This window comes from Motacilla alba, chromosome 3 (genome assembly GCF_015832195.1).
Source record: "Motacilla alba alba isolate MOTALB_02 chromosome 3, Motacilla_alba_V1.0_pri, whole genome shotgun sequence".
NCBI lineage: Eukaryota > Metazoa > Chordata > Aves > Passeriformes > Motacillidae > Motacilla > Motacilla alba.
This window is the reverse complement of record NC_052018.1, coordinates 10303185-10330546: the sequence shown is the minus strand read 5'-3', so window position 1 is coordinate 10330546 and position 27362 is coordinate 10303185. Positions and strand designations below refer to the sequence as shown.

The 27362-nt window shown below is 37.6% G+C and overlaps 1 protein-coding gene across 9 annotated transcripts in view; it reads right to left on the bottom strand.

Moving 5' to 3' along the window:
- PUM2 (pumilio RNA binding family member 2) overlaps nt 1-27362 on the bottom strand; it is a 75204-nt gene that overhangs the window by 24161 nt on the left and 23681 nt on the right. For 7 of the 9 annotated variants that reach the window (XM_038130580.1, XM_038130579.1, XM_038130577.1 and 4 more), the window contains 9 exons: nt 21711-21779; nt 15958-16063; nt 15494-15681; nt 14702-14874; nt 11448-11718; nt 11075-11168; nt 9123-9248; nt 7830-7969; nt 5997-6135 (listed from right to left, as the gene is read on the bottom strand). In XM_038130580.1, coding sequence (XP_037986508.1) covers nt 5997-6135; nt 7830-7969; nt 9123-9248; nt 11075-11168; nt 11448-11718; nt 14702-14874; nt 15494-15681; nt 15958-16063; nt 21711-21761 — 1288 coding nt within the window. In that variant the 5' untranslated portion in view covers nt 21762-21779. The remainder of the gene's footprint in view (nt 1-5996; nt 6136-7829; nt 7970-9122; nt 9249-11074; nt 11169-11447; nt 11719-14701; nt 14875-15493; nt 15682-15957; nt 16064-21710; nt 21780-27362) is intronic. The other 2 variants (XM_038130575.1, XM_038130576.1) reach the window with 1 other exon arrangement.

The following is a 27362-nucleotide window of genomic DNA, read 5'->3' as shown; positions in this document are numbered from 1 at the left end:
ATTAAGAAAAGAGATTGCAAAAGTCACGCATCTATTTTTGTACATGTAAGAACAAAGATTTTGCATTCTATTTTAAGTCAGCTGTTCCCATCAGTTGCCTTGTATGTTTAGAACTAGGTCTAGCAGATTTCTCTCTGAAATGCATAAGGACCTGAACATAACCGGACCTCTGATTTAAGGTAAGTACCACAATCACCAGCCTTCCAAGTCATATTTTCTCCTCCTAAATTTTAAAATATCTCTAATCTCCTCTGCCTAGATAAAATCCAAATAAAGAGCTGGAAACATCATCTGTCTTGTGGCCTGGTGGTTACAGGACTCTGCAGGGAAGATGGATACACAGGTCCAAATTCTCATACAGTAAGAAAATATGAAGATATGAAGGAGACGCAGGTAGCACTGAACAGGACAGGAGCAATGAAAATCCAAACCTTTAGGTTCAATTCACAGTTCTGGAGGCAAATGCATTTTACTGGTTATGAAAAATCATCACTGCTATAATTCTAAACCTTTTTGTTCTCACTGCTCACTACTCGCTTTGCATTCCAGGCACATTTACCTTCTCTTTCCCACCAACAGTACAAGAAGACAGTTGTCCTCCACATAATTTGTCTGAAAATTTGGTGAGTTAAAACCAACCAAAACAGGTTCTTACACTTGAACTAGACAGAAATACTTGGCTAGAGGTGCCACTGCCTCCTCCACCTACAAAAATGTGCTCTGCTCTACCCCTTCCACTACTAAGAAAAGTTGCTACATTCCCAAGGTAGGGAAAGGTGACAAACTATTGTCTGTTTTACTGTAGTTCTGCAGATAACACAGAAGATCAGATTAGTGACACAGTACAAAAGCTCATTACAATGACACATGTTCCTGCACACATTAGCAATGTTTAATTACTAGTATCTACATTATTTCTGCTTTTACCCGTAGCAGGTTCAACCGATAACATGTTGGTTCTACTGTATCTTATAAAACCACTTTTTCAGAACTCAGAATTGGCTAATGCTTACCAGTGTTTACTCTGCCCACCTACCCTCTTCAAATGCACAAACCCACGGATAATGCTGTAACTGTTTAAGTATAACTGCATAAAATACCCACTGATTTTATGTTTACACCCTTCCGCTCACCTGAAACTAATATACAGCTTTTTGTATGACTTCAGGCCCACAAGGTAAACAAGCCTATCTTCCAATGCAAAGTACCAGAGATAACTTAAACTTTGCATAAATTAAATTTACTGAAATTAATACTAATGCAGTTTAATACATTAATATGAGATTTTCAAAAATAATTTATTCTTATGACTGTAAATTTAAAAAATGGAAGCAATTTGCCCCTGCTCTTTACATTAGTATGCCCAAGTCCTCTGGATACTTCCCTGACATTATATGAACCTGTGATCCATCCACAGACAGTAGATTTAAAATAAGTAATGATAAGCAAGGTCAATAGCATCCAGATACTGTCACAGAAGGTTCAAGCTATGAATGAGAACTGATGGGTTCATCTCTCTTTCCAATTTCTGAAATACATTCTGAACCAAAATAGGCCTCAGCTTTCTACTTAAATCTACCATAACAAAGCAACATAGGACTGACTATTTGTGAAATTGCTAAAACCTTGCTAAGTGCATCTGCAGCCTCAAAGGTATAAAATTTTTTGCTTTAATATCAAAAGTAAAATTTCAGAGAGACCATCCAAGACCAAATTAAGTAACTGAAGAAGAGCTCTCACAACAAACTTAGAGCTTCTCCTTTCCTTTCCTCTATTCCACAAATTGTGCCTCATCCCAGAAAGCTGAGCACAAATCTAGAAACTTCCCCTGCCTTCTCTCTTATCAAATAAGGTGATGACTTGGCAGATCTCTTCTCTAATTCCCTCTCTTCCTGTTTCAGTTTTTATTACCTTCCATCACATTATCATCTCTCCCTGTGGCTGTGCAATTTCCCCTCAAAATTAACAATTATCAATCTCACTTCACAGTGCCTTCACATTCAAGTTCATTGTGGTGTTCCCATGTAGTCAAAAACTAAAACATACTGATTCCTAATCAGTTCCTAATCACACCTTTTATTTTAGAGTTCAATTGCTCTATCTATACTTACTGTCTCTGTATCAGCAGGAAATGTGAAAGTAAACAATCTAGTTTATAACTATGGTGTTTTGCTGAAATGATTTCTAAATGTCTCCAGAAACCACACTCTGAAATCTTTCTGATTCTTATTACACAAACCTTGAATATATCTAAAGAATGAGAGGAAATGAAATCTGTTCTCCTGGCTCATGCAGCTCATCCTTAGTACTGCCCTTATCCATCCAGTAGTGCAACTTCCCTCAGTGATGACATCCAAACACATGCCAGTTTGCCACTTCTCTCTACACAATTTAACAGATGTGACACTCCTTACTATCAACTCAATTACCTGCTTCTTTTAAAAATGCCATCCTCTTCCCTCCCCAACTCTTTGTCCAAAACCTGAACCCCTATAACCTTTTGCTTGTACTGATAAAGACATGCTCAGCCTTATCTCTGCACATCCTCTCACAAATCAAATTCAGAACTTATTATCCAGCCAGTAACCCATTTATACTTTCTACAACCACTGTAACTTTGCCTATACTGTATAACTGCCATAATGAAATCTGACTTCTATTTCATACTACCCACAGCAATGTCACACTTCAAATTCCTCTAGGTAATAAAACCAAAAGTGCTATGCCAATGGACAGAAATTGATGATTTTAATGCTTAATACATGGGAGTTTTTTTCCCAGACTACTCACTTTACATGTCCACCTACAAGCCAGATGCATCATGGCAGCTTTACTGTGTAAGCTCCGTAAAACTAAGATGTATCTGACCTAGTCAGTGCAGTCAGTGGAGCCTCTGGTGGGATTTGGCTGACCTGCTGTTATAGACGTCTATTTTAGGGTAAGCTGAGCAGCTCTGCAGTCTCTTTACAGCAGCTGCATGAGGGAGATCTCCACTGACTCCTTAAGACAGCTGAAGTCTCAAGTAGCCTCCTGACTTTGGATGATTAAGCCAAGTCCAGAAGTTGCCTGTGATGAGAACTGGTTTCAGTCATAAGCAGACTGTATACTAATTGCCCTATGAATTTGCGAATACCCTCTGACACTTTCTTGCACATATATTAAGGCAGAAACACTCTGGTTTTTAACAATCTTTGTTACTGAATGACTTGCTCAATTAGGATAGGAAGAATTTTAAATAGTGTTGTGTAACTTCAATGCAAAATGCATTTCACATTAAATGGTTTTAAAATAGAACCGTAAGTTTTACCTTTTATCAGCCTTCCAGTACCCAGAGGGCCTATAGGAAGGCTGGAGACTTTTTACAAGGGCATAGAGTGATAGAACAAGAGTGAATGGCTTCCAAATGGAAGAGTGCAGCTTTGCATTGGATATTGGGAACAAATTCTTAACTGTGAGGGTGGTGAGGCACTAGAACAGGTTGCCCAGAGAGGCTGCTGCCACCTCGACCCTGGAGGTGTTCAAGACTAGGGTAGATGGGGCTCTGAGAAACCTGGTCTAGTGGAAGGTTCCCTGTCCATGGCAAGGGGTTAGAACAAGATGATCTGTAAGGCCCCTTCCAACCCAAACCATTCTATCATTCTATGATTTTCTGAAAGGAGACTTAACAGTGACTCTGTGTAAAAAGTAACCTGGATTTCAGGCCATTTCTCTCTGCACATAGAATGAGATGGGTATCTTAAGTGACACAGGAATACACTCTTCCTAAACAGCTAACAAAGAAACACCTGAAATATCTAATTTCAAAATAAAGCCATCAAATAGTTGGGATAACATGGATTTCATCCAACACAAAGGCTGTGACAAGGAGAAAGCAGCTCAAATAATTTCAGGACAGCAGCATGGACATGCTAATATACTCTGACTTGCTAGTTCACAGTGAAGCCAAAATACAAATATTCTCTCTGTAAAGAGTATTTAAAAGCTTGAATCTCAATTTGGACCTTCATGTTCTTGTAAAACGGCTTAGTCCATTGAAACATGAATTCCACACAAAATCTTGTTTATTACATTACATGTGTTGCTCAGTGGATGTTGTCTGGGATTCACTGAGTCACATTTTGGTATCTAGATATTATTTAGTCATCTTGATTAAATTTTATAGTAAGGTAATAGAAAAAGGCATCTCTGGAGCCAAACTGACTTTACCTAAATCAGGAAACTAAAACAGAGACAGACAAATCAAGAGCAAAAGTTCCTATGTCTCTTTGCTTATAAATGGAGCCCAAGCATCTCCCTCAAATACAGACACCAAACCCATTAACAAGATTCCCACATATAAAGGCAGGTATTCATTTCCTCATTCTATATTCTTCTTACCCTAAAAAGAGGAATCATCAGCACTCATAGGAGTCACTACAAACCCATCTGATGATGACTGAAAAAAAGTTTTTATATTTTGAACTCTATTCCCTGTAACAGTGTGGTTGGTAAAGCTTAAGTCAGTTGCACACAATTCCTATTATACAACAGTCTGAAATACATTCACGAGAATAAAGTTCTCCTCTGGCCATCCAGGCTAGCAGCATCAGATGGGAAAAAGCAGGAACCTACAATAGAAACTGAATAAAAAGGCTCCTGCCCTCACAGAAAACCTTTTGGGGCTTGTGGAAGAGGAAAAAAGTCTTCGAGTATCTTCTTTGAAGGACAAGCTCTTGCACTACTGAGGTTATGTACCTGACCACTCAGTATTACTTTCAATCATCCACCTGGGGGGTGGGAGGGGTGGGTTTATGGGTTTTAAGAACTACTCTTAAAACAGCTACTACTCCTCTTAAGACAGCTACTACTCCAGATCCAAAGTAAGCACTAATAAGTAGCCATAAACAAACATACACCACACCCCCTCTCAAAAAAAAAAAAAAAAGTTACAGCTAAGCCTTTGAGGCTTGTGCAAAGATGGTTACAACATCTCTCACATGCCTCATTGCTTGTAGGCCTTATCCACTGCTTCAGTGAGGTGCAGAAGTAACACTTGGCAGGTGCCAGGACTGCACTTTGCTGATTCCTCATTTTTAGCAGAAATATGCTAAAAGCTGAAGATAACTACTGCATGAGAAGAAATAGAAATTACAGTTATAAAAGAAAACAGACAGGAAAAACACCATAGCCAGTCTGCTCTGCAGCTAGAATCTAAAATGTGCTCACAGGAGGCCAAGTGCACAATGCAGCCCCAGAGCATCCAGCAAACAACTCTGGTTCCAGGCTGCAGGACATCTCACAGTGGTGTTGACCAAGGAGAAAACTTGTACAAGTCAAAGGAATGGATGAACATGATCCAACTTAACTGTGTAAAAACCTTAACTTTCATACTGAAGAATGGCCAAGTACACTGAAGTTGCTCTTACTCAGGTAACTGTACCAAACACTTAGCTGCTGAACTTCAAGCTAACCACTCCACAACACATGAACCACTCCTCAGGAAGTCAGAAGCCATGCACACTAAAAGAATCTGAGGCTCCAACATCTGGAGTGCTTCCAAGCATTTTGTGATCTTCAGATATGATCAAGAAATATTTTTTTAAAAATGTCTTAATTCTGGATTCTGAATTTTAGATTATATTATGTCCCAAATAAAAGTTATTCTGGCAAAACTTAATACTTCCTGTTGCACAGGAACCAGAGAACAAATGACTTTTAAAGACAGCATGTAGTTCCTTCACTATATATGAAATTACCTTGCAAAAATCTGTATTTTTTGCGCATACATTTGTAACAGCAAATACAGAGAAAATGCTCCAAATAACAAATGCTAGAGGAGATTCTTGTGCTCTTAAAATACTGTGCCAGTATTTTAAACCAATTGAATAACACAAAACTATAAAACTCAATTCTAAGCAGCTTATCATAAATGGAACAGGACTTTATTAATCTGTTACCTAATAACACCAATATTCTTACTTTCTGCGAGTCTCTTAATCCACTGATAACATACATACCTGGCATGCCTGTAGCAAGACCCTGACCAAAAGCCAAAGCTGGATTTGCTGCTGCAGCTGCTGCAAGTGACTCTGCCTGCTGCCCTTGCTGCCCTTGGTTGGGAGTGAGCGGGCGCTGAGTTGCTCCAGCTCGCAGGACCTGGAAAAGGCCGACACAACACCCCTTCCTTAAAAGGTAAGGAAGCCAATCTATTATGTGCTAACAAAGGTCTAGAACAGCTGCTTTGAGTATATGATGCCTCTCAGCCCTGATCTTCACTTTGGGAATCCTGCACCTTGTTGGTTTCAAGAATACACACATACGAAGAATAAAAGGTATATGCCATTTTGTTGACCAACGTGACCATAAAATATCTGCCCTGCTTTGGACATCAGGATTCAGGTACGTTCCATCAACGGTAATGAGTATAAAGGAAGGAAGAAAATCTGCAAGAGTGATACATTTTACGACCTACATTATTTATTAACTGAACACCTGACCTTCCTTGATAAACATGTTTGTTGACATTACTTCCAGGCAATTGAATGATGTAAATCTGAGTATTTCAGCACTTGTAGTAACTTGTCTAAATAATTAACACTCTGCTGCCAAGAGTGCTGTAAATAATGCACCCACTAAATTTTAAACATTCACATGACACTCCATCACCATGCAATGCAGGCATATTTTATTATGCTCTGACAGCAAATCTCCAGTAATCTGATTGAAAAGCAATGTAAATTCCTGCAACTACTCTATTCCTCTTGGTTAAAATCAACTTTTTCAGGTCTGAAATAAGGGAGAAATAGAACTCACAATGTATTCCCACAAAGAACTATAGATGTTATTTGCATAAATCAGTATTAATTTTATAGAGAAAACAAAAAAGAAACTGCAGAGACAATATACATTCAGTTAGCAATACAGGTAACTGATAAAAACAATCAGTAGAAATCAGAAAGAAATATTCACCTGAACATAACGCTGATGAAACCCCTGGAATTAAAGGTATCTCAGACTTCTTAATTTACATTTCTAAGAATGGCACTGAAATTAACCATACTGCTGGTAAAAAATTTGAAAGGCTTACATTCAATTCAAGTGTAAAGTTATTGTAAAATGTGGGGTTTGCCTTTGTCAAAATTGCCAGTCATTTATAGTGAAAACTCATACAATAGTTTAAAAATGTATCCAGAGTAACAACAGAAAATTATCATTTTTCAAGAATGCTTAAAGAAACTGAATTTTCAACAGGTTCTTGTAAAAACTGCTCACTCTTGCTTCACCAAGGCAAAAACACCATATGGCACATGGTGATCCTGCAATACAATTAATGTCACAGAAAAATAAGCTGGGCAATCCTTCCTTCCTGTGAAGCAACTAAACTACTGGTAACACCTTTATTTCCCTACTTTTTGAAGGGACAGAAAAATGTGTAACATTCAATCTTCCAGCTACTTTATGAAAACACAGATCAGTTTTTCCCAAAGCTTAAAAGAAACAATATCCTCCAAAAATTGCCAGAATCTATCTTTTCATCCTCTTATGTCAGTTTTCTAGATTAAACTTTACATTAATTTACTACACAGGAAGCATCACCTACACACATAGTAGCACAGCAACTGGAAGAAAGGAACCATTTAAAATGCTTATTGTCGTAAGAAATGAGACTGTAGAATAACTTTAACGTGGTGTGTGAGACAGTGACCATGAATAAGGAAATTGAGAGTTTTTAACACTCATTTGTTATACAATAAAATGCAACATCTGAATTATGTAAAATTTTCCAGCAGCTGACCCTTACACACTAGGATGTTAAGGTAAGGCACCTCTGCTTTTCATGCTGAACATACCGGTTGCTGTCCCTGCTGTGCCTGGGAAGCCGCTTGCTGATTTGCTGTGGTATTTGCTGCTGCAGCTTGCTGCTGGAATAAATTGGCTGGATACACCCCCCATGGAACACCATAATACTGAGGTGGAACCACAGCAGGACCTAAAACCAGAAAGCGTGATTATTCCATCTAGTGCAGCTGCTTAAAATACTGTTTGTAGCATCCCCCATTGATCCATCTTCTCAGTTTCAGAAATCAGTATTAAAAAGAAAGAATTCCCACATTAGCTAAAATGACACATGACTACAAATGGGTTAGTTTTAAAAATTCACACCACGTCCTGTCTTCTCTATGAAAAAATGAAGATCCTTAGGAGACTCAGATGACAAAGAAAAACCTTAAAGCATTCAGAGTCTGTGTACCAAAAAACATTCAAAATCAGTTTTCATGGTTGGAAGAAAAGATCATTTCAGAACACCACAGTATGAACAAAATTTATCCTCCTGATAGTGATGTACTGAGACTGATCATCTGTGATTCCTCCTTTCTGTATGACACCCTTGCTTATAAACACTATGCCTGTGCCTCCCCACATATACAGGATGCTCTTCAAACTGGGCACACTTAACCCCTCCAGTCTATTGATGAAGAACCTGTAGAAGAATAATCTCTCTGTATCATGGGATTGTACATATAAACCGTTATGTACACATGTCTTTTAGTTTTTTCTACTGCCTTCCCTGTGAAACACCATGTGGAAACAAGGTAAGGTTTATTTTTTAATATTATGCTCAAGTCTGAGCACTAGCTGGGACTTGAATACTTAGTTATGTTGTTTCACAGTGATATCTAGTAACTTTTAAAGAGATTTTCCTGTGTTTCTCTCTTGTCTGGGTGTTTCAGCATGCTGGAGACCATCTTTATTCTCATGCCCACTGGGAATGAGAAAAACTGGAATTAGAAAATTAATGCACTGAGTAAAAAAATACAATAGCTGTCACACATTTTGAAAATAATACTGTCAAAGTCAGATTCACCTTATTAAGGATAAACACTTTTAGAACAGAAAAAAGGCCTGATTTTTGTATATGAAAGTCCAGTGGCAAGAGAAACTTGGAATCCATATATAACAAACTGAAATATTTTCCACTGTAGTAAGAATTTTCAAAATGGCAGTATTCATTTTTTTACAAGTCTCTCCTTCCTAGAACTACATTTGCAGAGAATAAACAGGATAGATTTCACTTTTTTTTTTTTCCCTTTTTTTTTGTTCTGTTGAATTATCAAGACAGACACTTCCCAGTGTTCAGTTACCTGCTAGGGTAGCTGCTGCAGCTAATCCAGCTGCGGTGTACGGGTCAGTCCCTGGAGGAGCAGCGCTGATAATATATGGGTTTGGCACAAAAGCAGCTGGGGCCAAGCCTGCGGAGAATACGCCTGCTGCAGTAACAAACAGAGTTTCATTACAGCCAACATTCTTAGCAAGCAGCATCATATTCACACCACCCAAATCACACAGCCTATCTGTTAAAATCAGAACTGCTTGTACTTTGGACCAGGTACATAATTAGAGAAATCAACACTTCTGTGTCTTCTCATCAGTCCTTTCTTACTAATCCCAAGGCCTAACAGCTTTGTTTTGTTGGACTAAAGACTCCAAGGAGATTTATCTCATATGTGTCTATCCATCTTTACACAGAAGGGATTATTCCAAGTGGAATTTATCTTGCCCAACTTAACCTATCTGAAAGTCAAACTAATCTTGCAAGGAAATCTGTAGCAGACAAATCATCTAGTGTGTGGAGTGAATCAGCCAGATGAAACAAACTACCTGCTAGAGACAAAAATCTCTCTTCATTGACAATCAGGAAAAAATTTAACCAGATACCTAGCTTTTAAACGGCCAGATATGAGATGCTAATCTTACTTCCCAAGAATCCTAATTTGATATAGGAATTGTGATGCAAGGAGACAACTACAGAAACTCCAGCAAACAAAGCATCACTACCCAGAGTTTCCCCAGTAAGTCAGATTCACAGACTTTATCCAACACTGAATCAGCAACTGTTGCAGCAAGCAAGGCACACCGAACTATGTACCCCCTTCCAAATATTTGATAAATTTGTATCAATATGCACATGAGAAGAGGCTGCATTTTAAAGAGAAAAATTTCAGCTGACTACTTAGTCAGCACTTCATATACAGTAGAGGCTTCTCCAAAGTTTAGAAGTCAAAAGGCAGGACCTGCGGACTTACACAAACATCTCAATGTGCCATGCTTCCAGCTCTCAGCCTGTATTTGTGAAGAGCTGCCACTTTTCAATCCCAGCTATAGGCTGCTGATCCCGGTCTGAGCAGACCTCACAACCTACCTAAACAACAAGCTGGTGGGGAAACTTATTTGCAGGAGAGCATGGACACAAGTCACTGGAGATGCTTCCTACTTTTGCCTGCCCTTTTGATCCTGAGAATCCTTTTTTTCTCACAGAGGAAATATGCTTGTGCACAGACCTCAACAGTCCCATGGAAATGGAGAGGGTAGAAACCTTTAAACCCCGACTACCTCCCTTCCTTAAACAAGGACTTGCTTCCATGTGTGTTCCAACCTCCCTCCCCTAAACACAAACAGCTTCTCCACAGTGGAACATAAAATTGTTGTCACTGAAATGAAGGCTCCTTGTTGAGTTGCAGCCCTTGAAGAACTTGATGTATTTAACTAACTCACTAAACTAAAGACACTGAAAAAATGCCTGCTAAATAATTAGCTCATTAGGGTACCTGCAAGAAGAAAGAGCTCTTTAAATGGTGCCATTAACATGGAAAAATTGAAACTTGAACAGTATAATTTCAAAATTCTACTGTACAATGGTTTTTAACTGGATTACTAAAAATACTAAACCGCAATAGAATCTTAGAGTCGCATACTGGTTTTTAGTATATAAAGCTAGTGTTTCTATTACTGCTTATAGCAGTAAGCATTTTTAACTTTTACTCCTACCAACATTCAATTACTATGCTACAGAAGCAAATGTAAGTTTTATTTATTTGTATACAACTGTCCAAATGGGAAAATTTACAACAGAAAACCTCCACTAAGGACAGTACAGTCATAGGCAGTCATTCTGAGCAGTTTTCATGAGAACCATTGCAACAGGCCAAGTGATCACTATCTATTGGAATGAGAAGACTGGGTAAATTGAAAGGAGTCCATCAAAGCAACACACCCACTTTCGCCAGGCACTTGCTGCATTGTACAGAAACCTCACCTATGTGTGGCTGCTGAGCTGCAGCCAGTGCATATTGCTGCTGCTGGGCTGCTGTCAACTGCTGAACAGTCAGAGCATTAGTCCTCTGGAAAAGCTATTGGGGAAAAAAAAATGCATTTCAGTTTTCAAGTCAGGGCTATAACATACTTGGATTTGCTTACGGAAAAAAATATGTCAAACCAAGCTTCTGTAATAGCAAGTTACTAAACTAGAAAATTATGCAACAATATTCTTCTAGACTAATTAGACAGTTATTTGCCCTTGACTAAGTTACAGACAAAATAATATTCAATGCACTGCATATTGAACTGACTGATTATCAAGAGGATAATCAACAATGTACAGGATCAATTTTCCACAGTCCATTACTAACCTGCTGCTGAGAATTGTAGTCAAAAAGTCCTACAGTAGCTCCTGAAGAGTCCATTTGTACCTGATTGCCAGGATAGTCAAACTGTAGAGAATCCAGACCAACTTGTTCCATGGCATCTAGATTCTGATTTTCTGGATTTGAAAATTCTTCTACCAGAGGCTTGTGGGCTGTAGGATTAGGAAGTGGACCTAATCCTTCTGTGGTGCTGGGATTGGGGCCCAGGCGTTCAGCTACTTCTGTTGGGGAGGCCTGTCGACTTCCAGGGGTACGACTGTTCAGAAGAAATTTAAGACAGACTCTTCAGTCTTAAATAAAGCTGTCCATGGACAGAGTACAGTATTTCTACTTTCAAAGCAGCTCTGAACTTAAGAGACTTTACAAAGGGAAGTGACAGACTAATTTTATCATTTTCAACCAGCATGCAATGATGGCTCAAGATAAAGGATGTGTTTAACTCTAAAAGCATAATTTTGTTTTTTTTGTAAGTTTAAGACTGACTACAGAGCTCTTCAAAACACTTGTGAGGAAAGCAAACTGATTTGTGAGGCTGTTTTGAGTCAAATGGAGTGAACTGTTGTCACCTGCAAATTTTGGGATGACTCTTTATTGTATTTTGGTAGTGACGTGAAAGGTACTGCAGAGAAATTAAAAAAAAAAAGAAATGGCTAAGGGCATTTCATGCCAAAGAACAGAAAAACACAGCAAAATTTCAACTGGAAAAGACAAACATACAGTATAGTAACTATTTTTTACATCTGAAAAGCAAGCAGTGTATTTTCACCTTGAGTAAAATGAACTAATAACCACTTAATTTAGCATGTGACTAAAACATGTAATTTCCTACACAACTCATTTAATAGACTATACTACAATGATGACTGGTGAGGAAAAAAGTGTTCCTAATATAACCTTGAACAGAATATACAACATCAAAGATAGAGTATTATACATAAAAGCTGAATTGCTCTCTCATCTGACTGGCAGCCTACAGGGGACTTTGTACACCTATAAACACCTACAGGCAAACTGAAGAGGTGAGATGTCAGAATAACATCCTGAAGAGATTCCCAGCACTATTTGGTTAGATTTAGGATACCTTTAGTGGTATCCTACCTTCTGTGGGAGGCCATATTGTTTAGACTATCAATTTTTACTGGCAAAAATGTAAGTTAACTTCTAGTAAAGAGTTGTGTGAGAAAATCTATGATCCACTAACATTACTGTGTTGGGAGAACTTTACGATTATATATTGTTTCTCAGGAAGTGCAGAACTTCAAGTTTAGTTTGCTTTATTTGTGAAAACTGGTCTCAAATACCAAATGCCATCTTGCAGGAAGAACCTATGTTTATTCCAGCAGTACAGTGCCAGACCAGTCTGCTGTACTGCTAATTCTAGGTCAGAGACACAGCCTCAGTACTACCTGTTCTGCTTCCTCTTCAGGGCTCCAGAGCCAAAGTATCTGTTCCTCACTGAAGCCCATGACATGCAAAGAAACCTACTAGCACTTAGGTAATGGCTGATAACAACACTTAAGTCTGTACAGCTAGAAATCAGCCTCTTAGGGAGTTTATTGCAGCAACACTGTATAATTTATTACTCTGGACAAAATATGTCAAAGTAAGGAACAGGTTTTTGACAAGAGGTTTTTTTAATGTAAAAAGCAATCTCATGAGGATTGCATATAGCATGCTGGCTTACCATCTAAGTATCCTAGCAAGCAACCATGTCTTGCTGAAAACTTGAATTTAAAGACATTTAATATTCCCTATTTTTCCCAAGTGAAATACAGCATCAACAAAGTGAAGAACAAAAGGAAAAAAGGCAGTTATTTCAGTACATACTTAGTTTAAAAATGCTACAAGTACAATAAAAATACAATGAGGAGGACAGGATGAAGTTTCTTTGTTAATACTTATGGTTAGCTAATACAGGTTGCTCCTTACATTGGTGCTGTTCTGTTGCTATAGTTAAAGTTGTGTCAATACTTCAATTATAAACCACAGTTTGGAGGGCTCTATACCACCACTTTGTATGGCCCATTTCATTTAGATGGCCTTATTTTTTTTATTTTTTTTGAGAGGTTTACTGGCTTTGGATGCTTTTTTGCATTTGTGTATTTTTCAATAACTTCTCTCTTTCAATAATACAAAAGGTACTTCACAAACACCTATTTCAAAATTGAAGTAGATACTGGTAAAGAAAAACAGGACAGAAGTTATTCTGTATTTGCTATGGGTAACAATGAAGGTAACTTTGTTTATTGTGTATATTGCAGCACACAACTGAAAGGAGCCAATGTGAGCTCTCTGGTATGCTTGGAATTGTATTATTTTCAATGATACGCCTTGAAAAACAGACCTGAAGAATCCCTCTTTAGCTTCAGGTAAATACATTTTTTAAAGAGTGGGAAATACATATGGGATTCAAACATGCATTTTAATATACTTGTTCAGTAATGAACTAATGAAACCACAACTACCTGGTCATGTTCATCACATTAATACAAATTTATGAGCAGCACTCTAGTTCTCTATCTTTTTAATTCTTCTGTATGACACAAATGCATCACAGTCATTCAAGAAAGAAGAATCAGCCCTTAAAAAATACCCAATTTAAAATGCAGTTTAGTGTTAGGAAAAAAAAAAACCAGACTGGCTGTGCTGTCATATAAGAGTTCACTGTTCAAAAGCTTGAGCTTGGTGCAATCTATTTTTCCCTACAAAAACAACCAAACCACAACACCATTCCATGGGTGACATTTAATTATATGAATAGGAAAATACATTGCTTGACCTTAGTCAAAGATATGGATTCTATAAAGACTTATGGGGAAATGATTAGTTGTGTTAGGCTGTGGTATCCACTAGCAGAATCAGAAGTACAGTTAAAATTCTGTAGGACTTACTCTCTACAACACTCAGATGCAAAAGAGCATTAAAAAGAAGCAGAGAGAGAAAGAAATTTAGTTTGACATTAAAAGGGTTAAAGTTTTCATCCCTCTTTAATGCACCACATTCAGAAGGTACCCATTTACTTTTAATAGTTACTATGTTAAGATGAATTTGTCTCATGAGAAGTGACACACACATTAATGACATCCTAAGAAACATGTGGCACGGTGGGAAAGGGAGGACTTGAGAGGGGAAGAATCAGTCTGCAGCTGGGTAATGTTTAAAGCTGACACACAAACCAGAACTGTAATAATGCCCTTAAGAGACATGCTTGTCTTCTTGAGAAACAGTTAAAAGCTTACTTAAAATCTTTGCAATCGGCATCCATTCCATTTGGCAAACCTCTGCCATTTATTTTAGTAACATCCTCATCATCTCCTTGTTTAAGATCTCTGTTTTTGTCCTCCTCAAATGGAGAAGCCTTGCCTTTCTGATCTCCTTTCTCAGGTCCATCTGTTTCAGCATCTCTAGTGCCCTGAGGAAAAAGAATCTGTTTGATTCTGAATATTGAACAGAACACAATAGGAGCACCACAAGGTGACCTAATTCTACACTACAGTGCACGTAAACAACACAAACAGTTTGTTGTCAATGAAATTGCATTTGGTGGGTCACTTGATCATCAAGTTTCAACCACATGCAATTAATAACTGCCAAAATGTGAAAAGGAATGCCAAGATTTATAATGGAAGAGCTAACTCAACCTTAACTATAGCGGCGCTGTTAAAGCAGTAACACTTTGAATTAAGAGAAAAGTTTGTATTATACAATTAAAGCATCCAGTTACAAAACACACCCGCATGAAAACACAGATCTAGAATAAAGCTCATCACACATTTTAAATTAAGCGATTTGCAGTCTTTTTCCTACCTTTAAATAAAGATTTTAGGAAAGCACTTTAAGACAGCTATTTAGTTAAGATTCCCAAACCACTTCCCTCTTCTGCCCCCTCCAACCAAGGAAGACAGACAGATAGCAACTACTTCCTTCTAAAGAGTTAAAAATTAAAAACAGACAAAGAGAACTGAAAATACAGCCATGTAACAAAGACCATAGCATGTAACCAGGCAAGCTTAACACACTGTATTACTTACAAAAGCTCCTTTCCTAAACCGGGAATCCAATTTATCAGCTGGAGAGGAACTTAACACATATTCTACCATGCTCACTCCAAGGCCACCACTTTCTGATCGTGGAGACAATACAGCATTTACTTCACTGTTTCCATGAAAACCCTGTCCAGGCTTTCTCTGTACCATAATAGGCTGGGACATAGAATGGTCTGTTAAAAACAAATAAATAAATAAAACTGTAGTATTTTTTAAAATACAACTTGCAATGTTTGTGCATGTCATTACAACAGCAATATTAAGACAAAAATTAAATAAAAAACTCCAAATCACAGTTTCGAAAAGTGTTATTGAAATACAATCACCATGCAGTTTACATTTTCACAACTAAAATGAAAATAAAATTTAATATTCTGTTACAAACTTTGCTTTGAATAACATTCAGTAACCACAACTGATTTTTCAGTACATATACAACAATCACTTACGAGGAGTTCCCCATGCAGTCTCTCTCCACTCGTCACCAAGGAATATCCCTTTTTGTCCATCTTTTGCTGAATCATCAGGTTCCCAAAACTTTTTGGCAGGTAAAAGCTGTTAAAAAAGAAGATGGCTTTATTTAAATATGCTTATAGATGGGCAAAAATAGCAGGAGGATATAAGAGGATATGCAAGTAATTAGTTTTACATCATGGAATCACAAAATGCTTCAGGTTGGAAGGGATCTTAAAGATCATCTAATTCCAACTTCCCTGCCACGGGCAGGATCGTCACTTACTAGAGCAGGTTACTCAGGGCCTCATCTGACCTGGTCTTGAACAATTCCATGGATAGGGCAGCCACAGCTTCTCTGTGCAGCCTATTCCAGGGCCTCACCACCCCCACAGTAAAGAATTTCTTCCTTATAGCTAATAAAAAAACCTCTCCTCTTTTAATTTAAAGCCACTTTCCCTCATTCTACCACTACGCGCCCTTGTAAAAATTTGCTCTGCCTCTTTTTTTTTTTTGTAAAAAAGGAATTGCTAAAATAACCCCAACAGTACTGAGATTCTGAAGTTATGAAGAAGAAATATAGAAGCAGCTGTGAAAAAAGCAAATCAAATTAATCCCTGTGTTAAGTCAAGATAATCTTCTCAGAAGCCTTAACTAACAGTGCCTTCCTGCCAAAGACGCAAAAGTCTGGCTGTTAACTAATATTGTGATAACCAGAAAGAGCAGCAGTTCATTGTGAAGTTCTCTTCACTTGGAAATGCATCGTGTTCCAAATTTTAGAAAGTGACTAATACATATGGTAGCAAGTCAGCTCCTTTAGACCATAGGGCTGTTAAAAATCTGTGACATTCATATGTGAAGTTCCACATACCAACACTGTTATTTAGATGTATGGTTTTTTTCATTCCTACTTGCAAAACAGAAGGTGTCATGTTAGATCAGTATCACTTCTTGTACTGTCTTCAACAACAGAAAGACTTAGTGTGACATGACAGAAGCACCACACAAACAAGAATTCCTCAAATACTAGCATCCTTTTCACTTTGATTTTACTAGTTTATTCCTGTACCTTTTCCCATCAGTAACAGTACAACTGCCAAACTCTACATGTCATATTTTCCCTACATGTAACTAAAAAAATGTATTCTTAGACAGAATAGGTACTTTACAAGGTACATCAACAGAAAGTGAAAACAACTTTCAAAACGTAGGGAAGAAAGCTGCACAATCCATCAGACTCTGCATAATGTAATGCTGTATTTAGAATTTTAAATTTTGTGAAATTAGAAAAAAAAACATAATCTGATAAAGTTGTCTGCAATAAATGAATACATTCTGGAAATCTGCTTCTTCTGTAACTTAAGTGACTAAAAAACCTTTCTGAAATTCACAGCTGGTTAGCATGAGCCTTTATGAAGCTACTAACAGGAGTCAGTTCAGAATACAGTTAATGTAACAGTGTTCTTAGTGTGGTACTGAAAGTGCTTGTAAAAACAGCCTCACGAGGAGGTGGGTAAGATTGCCACTTGCAGGCCCCAGCATTAACAGTGCAACAGAGGTGACAAGAACTCCTCTGGACAAATTAAGGATTGCTGTTTTTCTGTCCTGCCCAGAGCTCTTACCAGAAATGAAGGTGTTTGACTGGTTAACCTCAAATCCCTGGGTTCCTTACAGAAATTCATTAACAGACAAGGATTCAGGTGGGAGGACGATAAACAGCCAAAGCTCAACAAAACTACAGGAGAATGTTATGCTTGCAAGAAGCGCTGTACTGTTGTGATCTGTCCTGACAGAGATGCCCGCTCTCAAATGCATTGTAGAATCACCACCAGGTGTCAACCAAACATAATTTGTAAGCAGCAGGATATTAAGTTTACCTCAAATTTAAGGGCTGAAGTTACCCATCTGAAGGCAGGGAAACAGATTACTGGAATCTTACAGTTGCATTTTAACTAAAGGCAGAAGATAACAAAATCCAGATCTGCCTTTGGAATATACACATCTTTTTCAGCTTTCTATTTGTAACAGGTTTGCAATACTACCTAATTTTCATTTTGTAGGAGAGTAGTAGAACAGAAAGCAAGCATTCAATGTTATCTACAAAATCTTGCTTTTGGGAATAATTTTATTTTAAATGTTGTCTAAGCCAATTTCAATTAAGCGTCCAGCTGAGAGCTTTGAAACACCTAAGTGAAGGTGTCACCACCTAACACAACCCTATCAGAATAAAACAAATCTAGTAATACCTCAAGTGCCATAAAATGAGGATTACCTGAAGTATACTTACTCAGAAATTAGTAAATTCTACTATCAGACAGGTATGTTCAGACAACTCAGTGTTAAGAACAATAAGCAAATTTAGAGCAGAAGACTGCAATACTGGTTTTGATACCAAAATTCATTCATATGATTTGCATGAGAGGGAAAACTGTCCCCTGGGAAAAAGAAGCAATAATACTCATTGCAAAAGTACAAGTTGTTTTAGGGGAAATTTTGATGCTGTTGTTGTTCATGTGGGTTTTTTAAGGCTTGGTTTGGGTTTTTCGAGGTTTGCCTTTTTTTGTTTTAACTACTTACTCTCAAATTCAACTGCTTTCAGTCTTCATGTACTTTGGTACACAAAGAATAAAAAGTATCTTTAACACAAAACATAATGCATGTTCCATACTGAGAGGCTAAATTTAAACTACTGAAGATTAAACAGATTTACTGAAATGATTTTCACAAAATTTCTACACAACAAAGTCCCTCAAATACTTAAATAATGCAATTTTACGAAGTTAACAATATTGCAACTCCCTGAGAGCCACTGATTTAGATTTATTATTTATTTTGACAGATGGGTATGGCATACACTATGCTCTTTTTGAATTAAAGTATTAGCTCTTGGATTGTCAAATAAACAGCCCTATGAGTTGTCAATTATTTTAATTGTGGAATTCAAATAAAAGAAGTACTTTTCAGAAAAACTAAACAGACAGGAAAAACGATGTGTTTGATCAGTTCTACCGAAGAAGACTTCATCTAGAAGTCATCTCAAATCAATACAGATAGTTAAAATCATTGTGCTTTACTCTTTGATAGTATATGTTTTCCTCAACATTTTCTGCATTTAGTGCAATAAAACACAAACTTTACAATGATACATCCAATTATAAGTAAAAATAACGGAGAAGGTTGTAATATTTCTAACTAAACTCTCCCAAAAGTACACTAAATGTGTCCTTTTCAGTACCAGCACCGATCCCTGTTAGGTGTTTGCCAGACAAAGACAAACAAAATTCTTTACTACACGCAAATAACAACAAGCAGTTATGCTAATGCTGCCTCTTAACCAGCTCTCTGATATGAAACTGCACGGTCTCCGTTGCTGACTCTCGAATGAAGGATTTTTAAATTATTTTTTAAAAATTTATCTTTAAGATCAGAAGTTATTCCTAGAGAGCTCAAAGAACATCTCAGCTGAATTTCTCCAAAAGAAGTTTTGACACTAGAAATGAACACTTTGTTCCTAAAATGAACTCTGTATGCTTCGACCCTGGAAGCTAAACCAACAGACATTATCAAAAGAAGATTTAGTTTTCTGTTCTGTTTGGCACTAAGTTTTGTGTGGCTGTAGTGGGTCGCACTAAACTCCTGCAGCCCATTCTGGCTTGCCCTGATATACCAAACAGATGCCTAGAGAGAAACAGCACCATTCATCTTACTTCTTCAGACTACTAAAGTGACCTTACAGATCACCATGGATTTTGGGAGCTGGAGCCAGAAGCATCATCTGTGAATAACCAATGTTACAATTTGACCAAGCTAAAAGTGTGAAACACATGTAGAGAGAGACGTCTGCAACACAGACTTAACAGTTGGCATTAACTCTTTGGCATTAACTCTTAATGCCAAGTATTGATACCCAGTTGTGAAGAAAAGTATCAGTAAGGATCAGAATTCTGAAAAAGAAATTAATTCCAGTTCAGAGAAAAATCCTGGCAGACAGAGAAAATAAGGAACATCATTTCCCAATAGCCAGAAAGAGTTCACTTGACATGACCTCTCTTTCATACCTTTCAAAGCATATGGAGGAAAGCATGTAGGAGCCTCCACCAATTCTACCTTACTTTATAAGGACATGTTCTTTAATATTCTAGAAGGCTATAATCAAAAGGAAGATTAAAACAGCCATGGAATGTATCCCAGAACTACTTTACTGTTGTGTAATATATCAAGAAAATTACTGAGTAAGTCAACCTAGCTATGTGAACCTGTATTACCTCAAGATACCTGAAAGACTCCATTGAAACGAAAGACGAAATAACCTGGTGAGAGCAGGGTCATGATATAGTATCAATTTCTGATGCTGCAGTACTGCATCAAAACTCTGACTCTTTGAGGGTGGTTTTCTTAAACATCTTTACAGATCTACAGAATGCCATGAAAACAAACTAACAGAATCCTAGTCATGCAGAAATACATCCCTCCATCTGAGATAACCTAAAATGAAGATTGGTATGAACAGTCATATTTACTGTAATTCCCAGGCATTTGTGCCATCCTTCACTTTCACTGCTTTCAATCTTCTTACAGCACTTTGTGGGTATCAGAAGACCAAATACCACCCTGAATTTTAACCATCCACTCTATCACACCGCTGGTACTATCACACATACTTCACTAACACTTTTACTTTTCAAAAGAAGTTTTAAGAACTGGGATGGGAGCAGTGTGGCTACTCAGGTTTCTAATGAACAGTGCTCCATCTATTATTTTTTCAAATGGGAGATGGTTTAAAGACAACCCTGGATGAAGCAAAAATTGCTGAAAAGCCAAGTGATTGCTTGAATGCTCCATTAAAATAAAAAAAAAATCAAGTAGGAATGGCCATGTGTCAGCTCAGAAACATTCAGCAACTAAAACACAGCACTTATTTTTCATCAGTAGTTATGGTTTCCATAAAGACTCCTACCATCATTTTAAGAAAGTTAGGCTGCAATATTGTCACTGGTTCAACCATCAACTGAATTAGGTAAATACCCAGCAAGAGAAAAGGATACACATTTGAAATCTTAGTTCAACGTGAATTTCTCTACCAGGTTCCTGTCAGGGCAAATAACCATAATACCTGTCAATAACCTTCTAAACAGTTCAGGGAACTGCTTTTGAAGAAGCCAAGTCATCCTTCATGTTCTTAAATTCTTTCCCTCAACCTTAAAGTACACTGACTTAAAGAAACCCAAACAAATTAAATCAGTCAAAAGAAACAGTCCTTCTTCCCTCCAGCTAAATTACATAACAGCACTCTTCAGCCTAGTTAAAATCTTTTAAGGAGTAATTACCAGTGAAAAAATAGTAAATTACCACACATTTCTGCAGGGTATGCCAGTTCATTTTTCTGGAGCCAAACCTTTTTTCCAAATCCCAGTCTCCTGGGCTTCTCAGGAGTAGCAAGTTCCACTAGCTTAGATACAGTGAGACTAAAAACACGCCCCCTTTCATAGAACTGTACACTCCTACAAAAACTTACCCTTTCACTTCCCTAGAACTATCACTCATCTAACAAGAATGACACAGACACAGCAGAACCAGTCAATAACAATCCAAATGTTCTTTTAATGTAATTAGTTTCTCTTCTCCTAAGACCAAAACAATTAACTTGTTCTTAAGAGAAGCTCTTTGCTTCATGTTGTATTATTTAGACTTTTTAAACTGTACCAGTATTTCCAAACCACTGACTGGATTTTCTGCCCTCGATAATTACCTCTCCCATTCCCCGAGATTCTAGGGCAAGAGCCTGAAACTCATGATTCATCTCATCCACAGATCGAACCTGCAGAGGGAAAACCAAAAGAAAAATCCGTTAGTCAAATATATTTACAAAAGTTACAGTTTTCAGTACTCCTGAAGATTTCTGAATATGGAAAGCACACAAAAAATGTGCTTCCCAATTTAGTCTGAACACGAGTCTGGATTTCATTACCAGATATAGCTAGTGACCAATTTAATGTACCCTGCTAATATAATAACATGCAAGGAATTCCAAGAGACTTTTAATCAGTTTAATCTCCACATATCTGTACAGACATTGCTCACTATAGGAACGGTAGCCAATAGCACATTTGTAATGAATGTGAAAGAAAGAGGTGAAATTAAAGATTTGGCCATACAAAATCCTTTAGAAAGGAGAGGAACTGTTGCACATTGTTACTGAGCACACCTGGCAGCAAACAAAGAAAAGCTCACAAGGCAGGTCACAAAACCTACTAGCAATGTGGTGCTTTTAAAATCTAGTAACTGAGTGCATTATCACAATTCCTCATGTTTTCTTCCAGGAAATCACATTTTTCCTTCTCCAAAGGTAGGTGTTTAGTTTGGGTTTTTCTAATTGTTGTAAATATGAAAGGTATTTTACTAAAGTAAGAGTTGCTGCTGCAACAAACCACCTCCTTTTTCCATGGCGCAGACACAATGCACTGGGTTCATTCTTTTCTGAGAAAATGGTTTCCATAAGGACTTTTCAAAGCCAGGATAAGTTTAGAAACAAAATAAAATAAGGAAATTCAGAGTTGTTTCTTTCCCTTCTCTTCTCTCCCTATAGTGACATCCAGCAGGCAAAGTTAATCAAGTTCAAAGGAAAAAATAGTTTTCCTCCCAACACTACTCTCTTGAGGAGTTACTTTCACCAGTAAATCCATCTGTTTACACCAGCCAATAAACCAAACTGAAGTTACTCCACACAGCTGATAACACATAACTAACACTTTTCAACAGATGCTCAAATACTAGGCAAAGAAACAATCTGGTGCTTTCAACATTCTGGCACAAACAACTCTTTCTTAGCATTGGAAAAGTGGCCAACAGATACCCCACTCTCAAAATTTTACTCCCAAACTATTGTTACTGCCTCAATCATTCTAAGCCATTAACTTCTGAGATTGTCTCTGTGCTTTTGACAAAGAAATTTCACAGCTCAAAGAAATATTCCTTCAAGAAGAACAATATTTTAGTTAAGATGGAGTCTGAAATCACTTCCCAACAATTTCATTGAGATACTGAAGAGCAAATTTAGTTTCAGATGGAATTATGGGGTAGGCACATCAGCACACTGGCCTTATTCCAGTAATGTTGACACCCAATAGGTTGATTTTAGTTTTTTTAAAAACTGAAAGCAGATTTTAACATATCCTTAAAAAAGTTAATTTTCTTCAAACGAGTATTTTAAAAAATAGATTAATATTTTATGCAAAACTTTTATTAGCTCCAAGGGATAATCATATATTTGTGCACGCACACAGAAAATATAACGGTAGAAGAGCAATTACTTAAAAAGAAAAATCAGAAACTCAAACCTTGAAGTCTTACCTAGGCCACTGTTCATGCTGAGGTCATGCACTTTAGTTGCAATTACAAACCAATATTAATTTAGGTGCTTCTGTCTCAATAGGTAGTTTTGATCTAATGATCTCTAAACAAATACGCAGGTAAAGCTTCACAAACTATATTTACCATAAACACTACCCAAACCACTGATAGCAAACAACCAAGCTTGAAAGAGGCATCATTTTTTTTGGTTGTGGTGGTTTTTGGGTGGGTTGTTTGGGTTTTTTTGTTGGTTTTAACTTTCAGTGGTGGTGGTTTTATTTTTTTGTGTTTTTCTAGTGTTGCAAGACCTAATAATAAATGCTTATTTTTCACAATTAAGTGAAGTCCAAAACCATGACCACCCCTCCTTCCATGTCTCTGAGAAAAGACAATCCAAGAGTCAGGGTAAGAGCACAGCTAGCTCCTTTTTTCCTCTAAGCAGTTCCAAGACCATTATAAGAGTTTTATGAAACTGTAAATACATTTTAGCACAATGAGCATTAATTTTTCTCATCAGCCTCCTTCTAAAAAATCTGTAATTTATGTTAGCGTTATCTATTGCTAACCAGCAGCAAGAGAAAAAATAGTCCTTTTTCCCACCAAAAACAACAGCCCACAAGATCCTGCCCTGTATCATAAATTTGTGTTTCACAGATCGTTTACAACCTGGAGAAAGCACAAGCAGCACCAGTATCTCCACGTCTTTCTTCAAGACTAACCCAGCCCTATCATTACAACAACAGAAGGAAACATCCAGAAGGACACCCAGCTGGATCTCCTATGTATAAAGACATGTCCTTTCCCCAAAGGAAAAAACTTTGGTTTGGATTATCTGTATTAACAAGGAGTTTTATTTTCTCTAATTCAATACCAGCATTAACCTAACTCATAGGTTCCAGAAATAAACATTTTAGTTCTTTTTTAAACACAAATTCAGAACATAAAAAAACCCCAACCCTTATTCTATTTTTATTCATGCCCTGTTATACAGAATAATTCATAAGTCAAAAAGAGGCCTGTGGAACATACTGCTCAACATTTACAAGGTTTTTTTTCTGGTTTTGTTTGATTACATCACGGCCTCATCCCTGGAGCTGCTAAAGGCCAGGCTGGACGGGGCTCTGAGCAACCTGGTCTAGCACAAGATGTCCCTGCCCATGGCAAGGGGTTGGACAATGGTTTCAAACTTCCAATACACAGCAGATCATTCTGCAGGGCCCCCAGATTATGCACAAACAGATATTACACACTGAGCTGCCTTTAGGTAAAACAGTTCCTCACATACTGCTGTGAAGTAGGTAAAATGGCTTAAGCATTCATTATTTTTTTCCCCCTTAACATTATCAAGCGAAAATTCTCATCTTCTACAGGCTCTAGATAGAGCATACCAGCACATCTTAGTCCATTTTTCATTGCAGCATTAGCAATGAGATTTTAACACAAAATCTGTTTAAAAACAAAATTATGTTTTAGTAGACTCTTTCTTCCTAAAGTTTACATTTCCTCTCTCTCCTTGAAATTAAAAATATTTTTTTATAAATCTAGAGGCCTATGCAAAAACCGTTCCTTTACTCTGTTGAGACTCTGTTGAGGACAGTCCTGCCACCCTTCACCCAACAGTTTTGAGCACTCCCCATAAATGAACTCAGTAACCATCGAGGTAACTGTTTGATTCAGGAGGGTTTTTTGCTCCTTTTCCATGCACGAGAATTTCACCACATCACCCAGAGGAGAGACCACTGTGGTAAAAACACCACAGAGAAGAGGCCACTACACTAAAACACCACAGAGAAGAGACCACTACACTAAAACACCACAGAGAAGAGGCCACTACATTTGACTGGGGAAGAGCAACAAGAAGAACCTGGCGTGGAGCAAGGTGGGACAGGAGCATCCACTCAGTGCTGCCTACACGGTAACTCAACCAGAAACATGAAACCTCACCCTCAGTAGCTCAGGGCAGAGTCTGGGAGGCAGACTCTTGACTGGAAACACTGCTTACAGTAATATCCATTTCTGAAATCCAAGCATCCAGAGCTTGGGACAACTACTATCTCAAATAACCCTGAATCTTGCCAGAAATAAACTTGTAACCATTTTCTTGCAAAAGCAAAGAACAGCCCCTTCTTTGAAAAAAGGCCTGTGGAAAACAGTAACGAAAAATACAGTATCAAAGTGAAAAGTATGACTTTATTTTATACATCAAAAGTGGTTAAAGCAGATTATCAGAAAGTAGGAAACCCACTTTTTCTGCAATAAGAAATGCCAAATGCCATCCCTCCCCTCTCAGGTGCATACCCTAACCACTGTGACAAAGAAGAATATTTTGCAGTTGAAGTTGTGTCCCAGGCCAGAAATTCAACACAGAACACTTAGTAATTACAGCACTGGGACTGGAAAGAAAGGGAATCTCCTGTTTACACTGCAAATGCTTCTGCTTTTTTCTTAATTTTACTGAATGTCTTCAATGCAAAATACCCTTCCAGCATTTTTCTACAGGAGGTGGCTCTTCTGTAGCATTTATCTTATGCAATATATATGCTTATGGCAGAGACTTAACATTATGATCAGCTTAAACCATTTTGAAAACCCAATACATAGCAATTCTGCCAATCCTCCATGAAGCTGAACACTGTATTGTAAAGCCATGTCAGATACTTGGCTGTAAAAGCCATGACAAGACATTTATAAAGCTCCCAAAAAGACAGCTCAACAAAAACCGTTCAGACAGGTGGCCAACTTGAAATTACTAAATAAAAATACTATTTTTGATACAAATATTAGACAAAAATCTAGAACAGATCCATAACAAAGGACAAGAAAGAATAACTATACCACCAGCCTAACCTGCACATCTCCAAACCTGTTATGAGATTTCTACTCTATAATAGTTTTGCCAAAATGACATAAAACATCCTTACTTTGATCAAGAGGCCAACCCACAGTGCACCCAGACAACAAAAGCTGTTGAGCAGCTGAACAGGAAACTATGAGAAGCACAACTGAACTTTCTGTACCCTAAGCACCAACTATTTTCTGTAACATTAAAAGAAAACAAGACATTTGTTTGATTAAAGCTGCTTTTGAGTAGATGCATCTTCTCATACCTGTTGGAAGCATCAGAGAACCAGAGGTTCACTTACTACCAAACTGGTTAATGAAAGTTGCTGCTCCCAAGTAATTCAAAGTCAACAGGTGCTATGTTTTGATAAGAAGCAAGGTTTTCTGAGGGCCACACAGAACAGTAACACAACCAAAAATTTCACAAAATACTCCAAAATGTCCAGGCTCCTTAAGCAGTCCAAACAATGAAGGTGTAAGGCACTTCTGACACAAGACTTAGGCAATAAATTTTGAGTTCTAACAAATATTTCTATGGTTACAATCTCAAAAGTACATCTTCATCCAGTAAGCACTTCCAATTTTCACTCTGTTAAAATAGAGTGTTCTAAAACCAACCAAAACTTTTGCAGGGAAGTGAATAATTCTTCAACTGCAGTATTTTTGGCTTCTTAACTCATTCTCAGACTGAGCAGTACTATACTTCTGCACTCTATGACTCACAGTACATCCAAATATTCTAACAAGATCAAATTTCTCAATTTAGTTGCCTTGGCCCAGCAATCACCCTGGATCTTAAGGCTCTTGTGCTTTATTTCCTTGTGAGCTTTGCATTGTAGTTTGAGGAGCAATCCTAGCAGCACTAAGAATGTTGTCCATGACAGAAAAGAGCAGATTTTGAGGTGGGGCTTCTGCAGCACATTAAAGGGGCAGGGGAATACCCCCAGCCAAAGCAGAGTCCAGCCTGCTGAAAAAGCCAACTCATATTCTTTGCTTGCTTGCTTTCAACAGGAATATCAATAACCTCGAAGCCTGTACAGAGGAGAAATGAATTCTCTAGGTTTTTATCAACAGCATGTATAAAAATGCATGTATGTTATATATATGTCAAACTATGCTGGATAGTATCTCACAAGTCACCATCAAGTTTGGAAAATACTCATTTACTTGCATAGTCTTCTCCCAAGAGATGATACAGAGAAATTATTAT